The 14252-nt window shown below is 39.3% G+C and overlaps 1 protein-coding gene across 2 annotated transcripts in view; it reads right to left on the bottom strand.

Moving 5' to 3' along the window:
* Nucleotides 1-14252, bottom strand: part of DGKI (diacylglycerol kinase iota) — a gene marked incomplete at its 5' end in the record, with an annotated part of 208126 nt that overhangs the window by 112587 nt on the left and 81287 nt on the right. For both annotated transcript variants that reach the window (XM_080614280.1, XM_080614281.1), the window contains 4 exons: nt 1262-1327; nt 2560-2616; nt 4782-4856; nt 8199-8294. In XM_080614280.1, the coding sequence (XP_080470406.1) occupies nt 1262-1327; nt 2560-2616; nt 4782-4856; nt 8199-8294 (294 nt within the window). The remainder of the gene's footprint in view (nt 1-1261; nt 1328-2559; nt 2617-4781; nt 4857-8198; nt 8295-14252) is intronic.

The raw sequence follows: 14252 nt of genomic DNA, 5'->3' as shown, positions 1-14252 counted from the left end.
TGTGACAAGAGAATATGAAAGATGGTTCTCACTCAGATGTGTACAAAAATGTAACAGCAGAGCACAAGACAAGCAAGTATTTTGCTGTAATAGGAGACTGCTCAACCAATAAATATAATGAGATATTTTTTCTTGTTGTTGTTTTCCTTAATCCTTTCTGTTTCTTGACAAAGAACAACTCTCCTAAAGTACACCCATGTTAGCCTTAACTGAATATTTCTTATTTAAGGGGGAAACTTTGAACTTCTTCACATGAGTCAAGGCTGACAGGAATTATAGGAGGCATGAGTCATGTTGTACACATGAATGTACCCAGCACAGGTTTTGATATGGTAGCTAGTAAGTACTCCTATTGCAAAATCAATTAATGCCTCTAGGGCAGATCCAGGCCAAAATGGCAGAGGAGGAAGGCAATATCATTGCAAAGTCACACCATAAGAATGCTGTACGCCAAGTGCCTTGCTGCACTGTTCCCCTGCTAATGACCACAAACGGATATCACATTTTTAATGCATGGCTTGCTGCAGCTGGTAGCTGGTGATCTATATCAGTATCCAGATACAAATCTGACTTTCCTCTGACTTAAGTACTGTGCCATGGAGATGAGACACAATCTAACTAGTTGGTGTTAAGAGGAAGAAAAAAATATAATACAGTCCTAGAGAAAGGAAATTAAACCCCTGTGTTGGATTTTTTCAGTATCTCTCAACAGATTTCAGGGATTCATAATATTTCAGAAGAAAGGCCTCCAGTAGGTAAGGTATTTCTTACCCCTTTTTATAGCTTTTTAGAAATAAACCTTTACAATGTATGCAGCAGAGGAAATGTGGAACAGTCTCACAAATCTTAGAGTCTGCCAGGGCAGAAAGAAAGCAACATCCTTTCTTTTTCCAAAAGCCTGAAAAAAATAAGACATCACAATTTTGGCACAGAAGAAAGCACTACAAGAACACCATACTGGCACAGGCTTAGCTTAATGAAGAAAGAAGCTCAAGGAGCCACAGCCTTCCTCCTCCTCAATTTCAGCAGCCAATGAAGCAACATGTCCCAGGAACACATGATGTGCTCATTCCTGCAGATACAGCTGCCATTTCTTTTCCCACATGGGAATCAGGGCTGCTCCCCCACAACATATCAGGCTTGTCATCAGCCCTTAAAAGAGACCAAGTGTTTAGGATAAGAGGATTTCAGCTACTAGAAGGACCTACTGGCTACCCTGAATTCATAAGTGCCCAGTGTGGTGCTTCACTGGAAATCTTACCTTTCCACACTGCTTACATTTCCCCTCCTGCCTCCGTCTGTGCACCCAGTGATGGCGGACAAAGTTCTACAAAAGAAGGACAAAAAGATGTGTTATAGGAAGCAATGGCAGCTTGAACTTAGTGCTACCATCTCTGTGAAATTAGTTTACAGACGCAAAAGCAAAGCTCCAATCAATGCAATCATCTCTGGAGCAAAATTCAGCAGCCCCAGTGGGAAACCCAGACACTGCCAAAACTGGAGGAGGAATAAGGATGAGATGGCATTCTTTATCCATATTGAAGTGTGGCCAGGACTACTCTCTTGGAGTTCTTCTACTAAAAGAAGGAAGTTCATCATATGATGTGAAGATAATCATCACCTAAATACAGAGCGCAGAAGTGCCCAGCCACTGCTGTGTTCAGCCACAATACAGGACCCCACTCTTCTGCTTGGCAATACAACCTTGTAACACAAAAAATCACAAGTCAATGCAGGAGAAGGGAAGGAGGGGAAAAAGAAGCAGTCATTGAAGCAATCTTTTCTCCGTGTTTGGACTCCTTACATCCAGAATGGCAGCAAGAGGTGCGCAAGAGACAGGAGAGTGAGCAGGACTGCTGTCCCTGCTGCTGTGCAGGCAAAGGAGTTAGAATGGGTATGCTTGCATCAAGCTGTTATACCAGCAAACATTAAACCATTGATGTGGAAGAGAATTGAGCTACCTCTGCTAAGAGCCAGCTGGCCACCAAATCAACTATAAAAGTTAAGAGGTGGTTTTGAAACACTGGCTTCTAACTATGTAAGGCAAATATATAAATATATTAATAACAATAAATATCAAGCACCTTCAAAGGACCTGAATTCATACAGTAACTGGAGGTAAATCACAAGGGTTTTGAATGTTTGATTACTTTTTTTTTTTGTTTTACTAAAAATATCTTAGGATGCTAGAGATACTTCTAGGGAAAAGAAAAAAAGCAGGGATAGGGAAGTGAAAGGAGAGGGAAATAGAGAGAAAAAAAAAGGGAATTATGAAGAGGAAAAAATATAGAAATACAACGAAAAAAAAAGACAGACAGAATAGCTAGATGACTGGAAAAAGAGACAACGGAAAGATAAAATTGTTTCTGTCAGTGTAAGTAATGGAGTGCTTCAGCTAGAATTCATTTTACATTTATTCTGGGGAGGAGAACATGTCCCACTGGGAACCAATAGTCTGTCTGAGATTCTTCTGAATCTAAAAGCACTGCTGCAGGTCCACACCAGATGGATCAGCACACAAATCAAATGAAAAGCAATCTTCATTTGTTCATTACTTACTTCTCTTGGAGATCTGGAGCCTCCTTCTCGGAAAGTTGGTTTGCAGCGAAAATTAATCTGGCATTAAAATAAAGCTGTTAGAACTGAAAACGAGCTAAGAAAGAGTTTAATCCAATATGTTGATCTAGGCCAAAATTCCAAAATACTTATTATCTACTAAAATATTAACTTCAACAGCTGATCAAAGTAACTAACCTGGATATCAGCAAATATATGCCATAATAATTCTCCTTGCTAGACCTCTACACAACCCTCATCTTCACTAATGCTATTGCTGCCTGCTCAGCTCAACTATTTAAACTGTCTCTGCCTTCCTCAGAAGGAAACACTTCATCTGTTTTGGCCTTTTTGTTGTTTTGGGGTTTTGTTTTGTTTGGGGTGGGGTTTGGTTAGGGATTTTGGTGGGGGTTTTTGTTGGGTTTGTTTTTTCTGATGAAAGTAATTTGCAACCAAAGAGAACTTAAGCTGCAGTCTCAAAAGTTAATAGGACCTGGAAATCTAACCTCTGTAAGACCACTTTGCAAATCCTAGTGTAAAGAGAAAAAAAATATGGTGGAGAGAGACATGGGAAAAGACCAAAGGATCTGTGAGTTAAGGATACACTAAATTAAATAGATTCAAGCTTAAAGTGACTATCTTTCAGAGAATAAAACACTTAAGGAAACCGCAATGCTATGCTTTTGTTATGAAAATAGAAGGATCAAGTTCCCCTAAATTTAAATACAACCCTTCCCATACAAATAAGTTTAATAATGACCTTCAAAATAATAGCTCAGACAAAATACTTATTCTTCATTATATTCATTATACATAAAATACTTCATTACTTAAGAAGAAACAAAAGACATAACAATAATAATCTTTTTCCTGGGACTGCTATTCATTTTTTTTGTTGTTGAATTGTGGCAGCCTCACAACAAACAAGACCCACAGATTACGTTTATTTTACTTACAAAGGTACACCTTTGCAGAGAGGGACAAGCAGAAGACTTACGTACTAGTTTTAAACTCCACGGGCTTTAAGAAGGATGCAGACTTTATAAAATCTTCTGCTAAGTGGTAAATTTCATGGTCTTCAGATTGGAATAAACAAGCTCAACAGAATGGGGTTTTATCTAAATGCTCGTTTTCTCTGGCTGGCAATGCCACCGGCTCGCTGGGCTATGGAGAGTCAGTGAGCACTGCCGCTGATGAAGGAAGTCATGAAAAATTCACTGGTAGCAATTTGTGCTGAAAGTGTGTGCTAATGCTAATTTCACTGTGGGTAAAAGCATCGGGGGTGGAAATGGTACCTCTCCAACTTGGTATTACGGCAATCACTATGACATTTGTCAACACAAGTCCAAATACTTGGAAAGGAAAAAACTCTTTCCAAAGGGTTGCTGCTATAAATTTGTTATGCATCAACTTCTTTTATGAAGGACAACATTGCAAAACATACAGGAGTGAAAAAGCAGCTCTAATGAAATCAGTGGGGAAATTCTCACTCATATTTCTTTGCACATATCCCACCAAAAAAGAAAAGGGTGGGGAGAGATTTCTTTAACACATTACCAGTTAAGCTTGATGAAGACAAATCGCTGTGGGGAAAACTGAAGTCAATGACAGATATTCTACAGGTGCTTGGGGGTGACAAGGGCTCCTTGAAGGAACTGAGAAGCAGGACAGATGCTCACAAAAAAATAATGGTACTAAAAAGCAAAGTTTTGAACAGAAAATACTATAGTCTAGTAAATACCATGAAAAATGTTCATAGTAGTATCCTGTGCTGCATTGCTTGTGATAAATATAGCTGTCATGAGTTATGCTGGGTTAATTGAAGAATTTTGAAAGTCCTATTTTGGACATGACAAGATTCTGCATTTTCTAGCTTCAATTTTCAATCTAGAAGTAGAGGGAAATTATTTTTTAAACAAAAAATGTGGAAGCATTCCGGGGGGGGAGGGGAGGGAAGGGCCGGGGCGGGGGGGTGTTGTTTGGAGCTTGCTTTGGTTTTGGCTTCGGTTTTGGGTGGTTTTTCTACCTTTTTTTTTTTTTTTTAATGATTCACAGGGTTTATAGAAATATACTTTAAAACATAAGCTGTAATTCAAAGTCAACAAATATACTGGTAAAACAGCTACGAAAACTAACTTGGCATATGGTGTTTTCCACGCTGAAGCCTCAGCAAGACTTAAGCAAGTGTTGTCCACATCAGGCTCCAGCAGATGGCAACGTCTTACCTTCTCTAACTGCTCCATGCACGCATTGTGGACCACAATCTTGCAGGCAGCACACTTCCTCCGCAGAGCAGATTTCTGCAAGAGGAAAAGGAAACGTGTGTGCATAGGGGTGCTCTATTCCCAGAGGAAAAAAAAAAAAAAAAAAAAAAAGCTGTAAAAAAAGAGGTGTTTCACTCCTTGTGCAACGTATTTTTTTTTTTTCTCTGTTGGTGCTCTCAACTGTTCTGTGTACTGAAGAAAGGTCTGCAGCTCTTCCAGTTTAGAGTTGGACTTTGCGAAAAAGATAGAGCCACAGTACTCCAGATTCTGAGCTAGAAGTAAAAGGCTCCCTTTAGGTAGCAGATGAGGTTGTTAACAGTGCAGATCACCACTCCAAAAGGGAGCAGCCTGTGAAGATGATGAGCAGAGACAGTGAAAAGAGGAGAAACACCGCACATGCAAATCAGAGAACTCGGATCAGTTCAGAACAGTATGTCATTTCATGCTTATCATATAATATTTAATTTGATACGCCTGACCGTTGCATTGCAAAAAAATATTTGGGTGCTTGGGTGATTTAGCAGATGATGATAACCTTCTCACAGAATGTTGTTTAATGCTTATGAAATACCACAGCAGAGACAAAATTCTCAACCTAATTGTGCTGGTTAGTTTTATTAATTTCAATAGGGCTTTTAAAGTAATTCTAATTGAATCCCCTGACCAAAGCATATCAAAGGCAAGAGACTGCCTCCAGGAGAGAGAGGAAATAGAATTTTAAATATATCGTAAATAAACTCAAGAAGAAACAGGAAGTACAGCTTCGTCTCACATTATAGAATAATTATTACAAATTATTATAATTTTATTGAGTCTCATAATTATCTAGTTACACCCTATCTGTACATGCTTACAGTATGTGGAGTGTTGTTCTAATGTTTCATCTGAAGAATGACGGTATCATATAAGACTAAACTTTCATGTGTTTTGTGATGTGCTAGCTTTAAGTATGTTTTTAGTCTCTGTGTTTCCCAGGAAGAGTGAAACAATATAAAGTAACCCATCTCTAAGATGAAAAACTGCAAAAACCAAACAAAGATAGTGCCTTATGAGCAGCTTTTCTATCTTGCTTTTTAAGTTGTTCTCATGATTCTTGAATATTGGTGGCATTGCAAGTAATTGCAGCCATTTATAGTGAGAGGCTATCTTTTCCATTACTTTTAACTATTTTAATTTATCATAAAATGCCATCTTCATATTCCAGAGATTATGCGTTAATGTTCTTTATAGGCTAACATTATATGCAAAGTCTGTGCAGTTACAGTTAATTATTTGTCACCGCTTCTCCATGGAAAATATTTGATCTTACTGTTAGGGTGGTGAGGCACCTGAAGGGGTTGCCCAGGGAGGTTGTGAATGCTCCATCCCTGGCGGTGTTCAAGGCCAGGTTGGACGAAGCCTTGGGTGACATGGTTTAGTGTGAGGTGTCCCTGCCCATGGCAGGGCAGTTGGAACTAGATGATCTTAAGGTCCTTTCCAGCCCTAACTATTCTGTGATTCTATGAAATAGTCTCTATGTAAAAGAGCTAAGTCAAAGGAAGATGAGGGCAGGCATAGGAAAACGCAGTGTCTTCAAAGGGTTCAAACTGGAAAAGCATTAGCCTCTTGACAGATCAGGTTAAACTAATCACTACTGAAGTTAACTGGATTTTCCTTTCCATCTCTAGTTCTTAAGCTAATGAAAGCCCCATACCCTAGGACTATAAACTCAGATCTTGCTTCCCCCAAAAGGAACCAATATACTAGTACTTAAAAGTGAAAAGATTCTCAGTCAGGCCAAGCAAAGTCCAGTCAAAGTTAAGCTCTGCTGCTTCCTAAACATGACTCAACATCTCTAGGCCTATTAGCTAGAAAACCTTGTCACCACGTGCTACCGCAAACAGTCCTTCCAGCTCCTAGAGAGATACACATTTAAAACTAAGACACAACCTTGAAAAACATATGCAACATATTACTAAATTTCCATGCTCCTTTCAAGGAGCTAATTCACAGGGAATTATTTACTCAGTCTTAGAAAAGAAAACTTCTATTAAGACGATAAGAACAGTCATACTTAGTCAGACCAAAGATCCACTTACCCAAGCAAATCCTGTCTCTAGCTTTGCCAAAGCCTAGTGCCTTCAGATCAGTATAAACACAGGGTAAACACAGAATGACACTCCACAGAATACCAGCTTGGAAGGAACCTCAAGCAACCTTTCTTGGAAAAAACACAGCCTGGATAAGACAGCCCAACACCCTTTCCAACTGAATCTTAAAAGTATCCAGTGTTGGGGGATCCACCACTTCCTTTGAATATCACCACACAATCAGAGGGCTGTTACTGTTGAGACTTTGCTTCAGTATTCTTTGAAAGCAGGCATAGACTTCCCAGGCTTGGTCTTAGTATTATATCCCATAAAGTAACTAATTTGTTTGAAAAGTTCTGGGGGGTAAATATTAAATTTGAGCTATGGAAAGCACTAGTGTTTTGGATCAAAGGGCCCCAAAAACTGGAGGTGATTAGTGAACCAAAATGCTCTGATTTGGATCAAATGATCTGAGGTTTGGGCTTGGGGTTTGTTTTGTTTTTTAAACAAAACCATAAAAATGGTATCGTGAAGAGTCACAGGCAGTATCCAGAAACACCCCAGAGAAGAGGGACTCCCCTCATACTTTTCAGTCTAAGGCCAGATGCTCCCTTAAGTGTTGATTCGTACTGTCTCACCATATATTCTAAATACCAGTTTGAGAAGGGTTTGGTATAAGATGGGTTTGGTCTTTCTCTTCTCTTCTGCTGAAGCAGTTTAACTAAAATACTAGACGAAGAGTTGCTGAAGTAAACTGGAAGTATAAAAGTAACTCCCCAGTCAAAAAAGAGATACACGAGTTAGAGATCAATCCAGTGAAACTTTTTTCATACGCAGCAGAAAACCTTCAATACAAAAAGGCAAACCACAAATATTCTTGATTAGGAGAAGGCAAACACTGGAATATGAGCACACTAATGAGTGCATTCAAGAGTTTGGAAAATTCAGTTCAAGTCCTTGCAGTGATTAAAATCATAAAAATTTGATCAGATCCTATTCTCAGAGACATTTGTGCATATAAATAAAATAGGCTACTTTCTTTGAACATTTCTGAAATATCTCAATATTCTAACCTTTTTTCTCCTTTACCATGTCAATAAAGCTACTCATTAAATCCATTCTTGCACAAAAATCCTTAGGGTTTTTTCCCCAAGCAACAAAGAAGCTTTTTGCGCCTTTTGCATTCTTTCTGGAGCACAGGCATCAACAACAGCAAACAATTCAAGCTCTCAAGTGTCTGAGTACTGTATCAGTCTGAAGTCAGGCTTGTTACCTCAAAAAGAAAGAAGAAAAAGTGGAAATAACTCACTGAGAATTTGACTTGGCAGCTTTCCTCCCCCAGGTAGCAGAGGTCCCCAGAAACATTTGTCTCCAGCCACAGATGCTCTCCATTCACAGCATTTTCCTGAGGAAAGATGATTGTTATTCTGGTTTGTGAAATTCAGCTCTGTGAGTACAGAGGGGAAAAAAAAAAAAATAAAAATCTGATTTTCACCACAAATTCACATGTTGTTTTGTTTTTCTATGACGCAAAGCCAAAAGCCATAACAGTATCACCCTGGGAGACCAACACTGCTTAAAAGATGTTGATGGTACAATGAATAATGTGTCACCAATCAGAAACACGGTATTTTTAAGTACAGTTCAGTGAAACTTTGCGCTCATGTTCTTCCCACGTGCTGCATAGTTTAACTGAGACTCTAGTGTGACATATGCACAGAATTGTAAATAAACAGAAAATCAAGAGAGGTGAATAAAAACCACAGCTGCTGAACTTTGAACTGGAGAAGCCTAAATATTTGAGAACCAGGCCCAGAAGTGCAAAATAACATACTAACTATAGCTTTAGGATAATGGCATAGTTTAGACAAGGAAAAATGTTTTCTTTAGAATGGCTGGATCAACACTTTATGTTTATGAAAACGTCAACAGAAAATTAAGTGACCAGGAGAGACCAGACTTCAATTTTATACCTGAAAAAATGATACTTGCAACTGAGAGCACTCTCGGAAAAAAAAAATTCTACCTAGGAAACTCACAACTAAAGTGATTGATACGGTAACATCTGACTTTTCTTTGACAGCCTCATTTGACCAAAATGGTACATCAGTTCTATAGAAATTCTAGTTCTGAGGAAATTTGGTTGTATAAAGATTAAAGTTTTCACTTGACCATAATCCTGGCTTGACTAAAAAGCCTAAGAAGCCTACTGTACGCTACCTGAGCAAAGTGAATAAACAGGATTTCTGTTCAGCCAGAATTAGAGCACGATGAAAAACACTTTGACAGTCTCTGACATTTGATTCCCACACTGAAGAAGTCACAAATGATGACGCTTACCAAACAGATGGCGTCCGACAGCAGGATGCTCTGAAATAGCCATCTTGGTTAAAATAATTTATTTTAAATACCACTGACAGCTTCAAAGTGCTGAAATGAGAAAGCTTCTCTTGCCATGCAGATTTCTTAGGTAATGCAGAGAAGCAGAAGTGGCAAAATCCTTTGCCTTCTGGAGTGCTAGTGCATCCTCAATAGCCAAAACCTGTGCAAGCCTTCATGTGGTGCCTACCACAACTATGGTGCTCACTTCAAATAAACCAAGACAACAAGAACAACATCGGGGGTTTTCTGGTACAAGGTCTACCTGACCTCAGGCCTAACTTCATCAGAGGTGTTCCCATTGATGTCAGACTCAGTGCTATCCCTCAGCACAAGGGGCTGGACGAAAGTGAGACTTGGATTCCAGTCTACTGCCATTGCACCCTAGTTACTCTTCATTTAGTGGCACTGCGCTATACCTCCCTTTCTTCTCATCCTTCTGTCTGCCTGTCCACTTGAACTATAGATTCTCTGCGACAGTGATTTTCCTGAACTGTACAGTTCAGTGCACAATAGTTTAGGTGAGGATTCTTACTATGAAAAATAATTTTTAAGGACTTGAACTAGCTTAAGAAATTCTTTCAGACTTACTCAGATGGTAAATTATTCAGACTGTAAGTTCTTTCCCTTCAAGTTTATATTTATATTAAAGTAATTTTCTTTGACAAGAACTGCACCAGTTTTACAACATACTAATAAAATCACTATGTCCACAGTATTGCCCAACATATGAATTTCCTGTCTAGTTTGTGAGGAGCCAGACAGGAGGACCAAAGCAGGAGGGTATGAGGTCAAAAAGTGTTTGACCTGAGCATATTCTTTGCTGATAAAACAGTGCGAACTCAACATTATAACCCAGAATTACATTTCACAGTTTAGAAGAGGTGTTTAGGAAAGATCAGCTGTTAAAGCTAAGTAAGAAAGCACACAGCTCTTGGGACATAGTTTTTAATGAGGAATCAAAATTACATTTAAAAAAAATAGATTAAACCTCCCTTCATTCAGACCATGTCCACATAACTTGCCATCCAGGATTTCTAAAGATAAAGTGGCCTATTTCCGTAACCCAGTTTTGACTGATTTTGTTCTTTACCATTCCAGACTGTATCATAGATTCACATGTCTGACTTTACATACCAGTGTAAATAAAATCAGCCAGTAGCCTACAAGGATGACCTTTGTAACTCATGCTATGATAGAGTTCTGACAAGACTAGATAATAAAAATGTAAATAACCTGATATGGTGTAAGCGGCACACCTCCAGATACCTATTGCCACAAACAATTCCACAATACTGTGTGTCAAAACTCACAATTACTATTCCATCAAACTGACATTGGAAAAAATCATCTTTCACCGTGAATTAGAGCAAAGACCTGAGACTTCCCAAGATGAAATGTCCTCTCGCAGAAGAGCTTTGCCTGTCGATTACTTTGTCTCAATAAGATCGAAGGGAATTATTTGAACATCACTGTTTTGAATTTTACAGGGCACTGTCATTTATATGATGAGACATTCGGTTGCTGTTTATGGGAATCAAGATGATATAGTCAAACGAAAATGCTTTGACCTTTTCTAAACCCAGTTTTCCTTTCAATTCTAATAGTAAATTTTGAAAAAAATCAATATGTTTCTATGCAGAATTTTTACTTCATAAAATCATCATTTTCTACTCCAAAATTTACAGGCAGTGTTTCACAATGTGCAGGACACAGGGGTACTTCATCTACCAACACATAAGCTGACAAAAGGTCTCTGGGATTACGTCTGGCACGATCTCCGGTTTAACACAAAATTAAAGCACAATAAAGGCGACGTCATCACTTATATATTTTGATACAGGTTTTTTTTCCCCACAACAGTTTTGAGTTCAGTGTTCAGCAACCTTTTCATAAGTACTTTGCCAGCTTGGTTTATTTTGCACTTGACACCTTTGTTTGGCTTTAGGAGTAAATACTAAAGAGGGAGTCGTCCTCTTTCTCTCCTTTACCCCTTAAACTCCAGTCTCATGCTTTCGCTATTTTTGTCATGCTGGAGCTAGTGGCTGTGAAGCTACACATGAACCAGTGTAACTAATGGAAAAAATAGGTAACTTTTATCTACTAGATCAGTGAGACAAAATGACTCACTCTGGGACAACATAACTGCTGGATCTGACAGAAGGAGTGGTGGCTTAAAGGTTGGTTCAGTGGGACCTGATGGTTTTAGTACCAACTCAGTGTTAAAGCAGTTTAACTGATCTGTCAAATCACGCTTTTAGTCTGACACGTTTTGCTTTGACTTGCTATGTAGGGAAGGAACAGTCCATCCATGGATAAAACAGCAATGACCATAGCCTAGTATTCTGCCGGTAAAAGGAAAATTGGGAACTCTCCTTCCTTGCCTGGCTTCCCAGCCTTTGCAAGAGTGGGAACTCAGTGTCCTGTGAAGACCTGCTCACTGAAGTGGAGGCAGCGGTGCTTTCCTAGTAGATGCAGTCTGCCTCACAGGGAACATATGAACTCAATATGCTCTCCCACATGGAGACCTCTCATTTGATTGCTCCTGATCCATTACCACCTTAATAGCAAACAAAAATAATTTCAGTATAGCAAACATTCCTTGCATATGAAACAAAAAACACACACAATCCCTCCTCTCCCTGACATGAGAGAGAAACAGGGATTCAAGGGAACGATGTAATTACATGTGTGTGATCGTAACTTGTTGTGCACATTTCACCAATTCAGCTACATTTCTTCTCTTAAATGCGCCATCACGGCTAAATGACAGAGTAAGTATTACCATTTTTCTAAAGTCCTTAAGTACCTCTATACCTCGCTGTTCTTCAGGCTGCAGTCAGCATGGTTGCATGGTTTCAAAAGCAATACAGATAAACCCAAGTAATTTAATTTGCCATGACAAGCAGCTACAGATATTCAAACACATCAGTCAGTCCAACTTTCTAGTTCAAAGGAGTTGTAACTTCAATTGTAATAGGAAGAATGAAGTACTCCAACAGTCCTGCCATGACTGGCTTTCTGCAAAAAAAATTGTAAGACGGATTCCTAAAATAAGCCATTAAGAAATTTTTCCCTTTGTTAACACTCCAGTGAGAGAGATTAATCTTCTTACAAATATACATTTGGGTGATAAACTTATTAGTGTAAAGTTAGTGCTCATCAATCTAAACTTAATTAAACATATTTGTAAGCAAAAATTACCTTTAGCCGTCTTCTTCATGATGTCACTATTAAGCAGAAACAAGTTTGTTTGGATGTCTTTTTCCCAAGTGTATGTGTCTCATGTTTGGCTTATGTTTTACCCTTAAATCTGAAATTCCAGAGTTTGTAATGCTTATGCTGCAAACAGCAGCAATGTCCTAAATGTTTTTCTGTTGAATGATATTTTCAATTTAGCACATTTTAATTTCAGAATATTCTTCATGTAGAAGTCACCTTTTCTTTAATTATTACAAATGTAATGCGTGGACATAAAAAAAAAAAAAAACAAAAAAAAAACAACAAACCACCCAGTGTGCAGATGCAGTACTATATCATTATTTCAAAATAACTTGCAGATACATAGGCTCCAACTTTCAGATCTATTTTTGGACATGTAACTTTTAGGCCTAGTTCACCACATTCTCTATCTTATTCTGCTATTTTCTTTTCCACCACCACGCTTTCCAACATCCCTGTATCAGTTGCCTACTCCTGTATTCTTTGTTCCTGTGCCTGGGATTGCTCCAACCCAGGTGTAGGACCTTGCACTTGGCATGGTTAAACTTCATAAGGTTGGCATCAGCCCACCTCACAAGTGTGTCAAGGTCCCTCTGGATGGCATCCCTTCCCTCCGGTGTATCAACCAAACCACACAGCTTGGTGTCATCGGCAAACCTGCAGAGAAGGACTTGGGGGTGTTGGTCGATGAAAAAATGAACATGAGCCGGCTTCACTGTGCGCTCGCAGCCCAGAAAGCCAACTGTATCCTGGGCTGCATCAAAAGCAGTGTGACCAGCAGGTCGAAGGAGGTGATCCTGCCCCTCTGCTCTGCTCTCGTGAGACCTCACTTGGAGTATTGTGTGCAGTTCTGGTGTCCTCAACATAAAAAGGACATGGAACTGTTGGAACAAGTCCAGAGGAGGGCCACGAGGATGATCGGGGACTGGAGCACCTCCCGTATAGAGACAGGCTGAGAAAGTTGGGGCTGTTCAGCCTGGAGAAGAGAAGGCTGCGTGGAGACCTCATAGCAGCCTTCCAGTATCTGAAGGGGGCCTACAAGGATGCTGGGGAGGGACTATTCATCAGGACTGTAGTGACAGGACAAGGGGTAACGGGTTCAAACTTAAACAGGGGAAGTTTAGATTGGATATAAGGAAGAAATTCTTTACTGAGAGGGTGGTGAGGCACTGGAATGGGTTGCCCAGGGAGGTTGTGAATGCTCCATCCTTGGCGGTGTTCAAGGCCAGGTTGGATGAGGCCTTGGGTGACATGGTTTAGTGTGAGGAGTCCCTGCCCATGGCAGGGGTGTTGGAACTAGATGATCTTAAGGTCCTTTCCAACCCTAACTATTCTATGATTCTATGAGTCTATGACCTTTTGAGATTACCATCATCTAAAATATCATCTGTGTGCTGAAGCAGAATAACAATGTTTGTCTTCACAAAGGAGCAATGTCCAGATGCTATCAACTGAGATGATGATTCCCTATGTTTTCCTCCGAATCATCTCATGAACTATTATTTCAGCTGACAAAAGCTTTGCTGCAAAAAAAACTGAAGTTAAGGGGTAAAATATACCTGTCTTCAAGAAAGGCATCTTCTGTAGCATTACTGCATCCTCTATAATACTGGGAAAAAAAAAAAAAAAAGATGGCCATCATTTTGAAATATGACAACCCTCTTTTTTCTGTTTCAGTCTCTCTGGAAAGAATACTAGTTCATAAAACCTCAAAGAAAAAGCAACAGAAGAGTACAACTACTGATTCTGAACACATGGCTTC

The sequence above is a fragment of the Psittacula echo genome, assembly GCF_963264785.1.
Source record: "Psittacula echo genome assembly, chromosome: 1".
Taxonomy (NCBI): domain Eukaryota; kingdom Metazoa; phylum Chordata; class Aves; order Psittaciformes; family Psittacidae; genus Psittacula; species Psittacula echo.
Note: the sequence above shows the minus strand (reverse complement) of the source record. Positions and strands in the feature narration are given on the sequence as shown.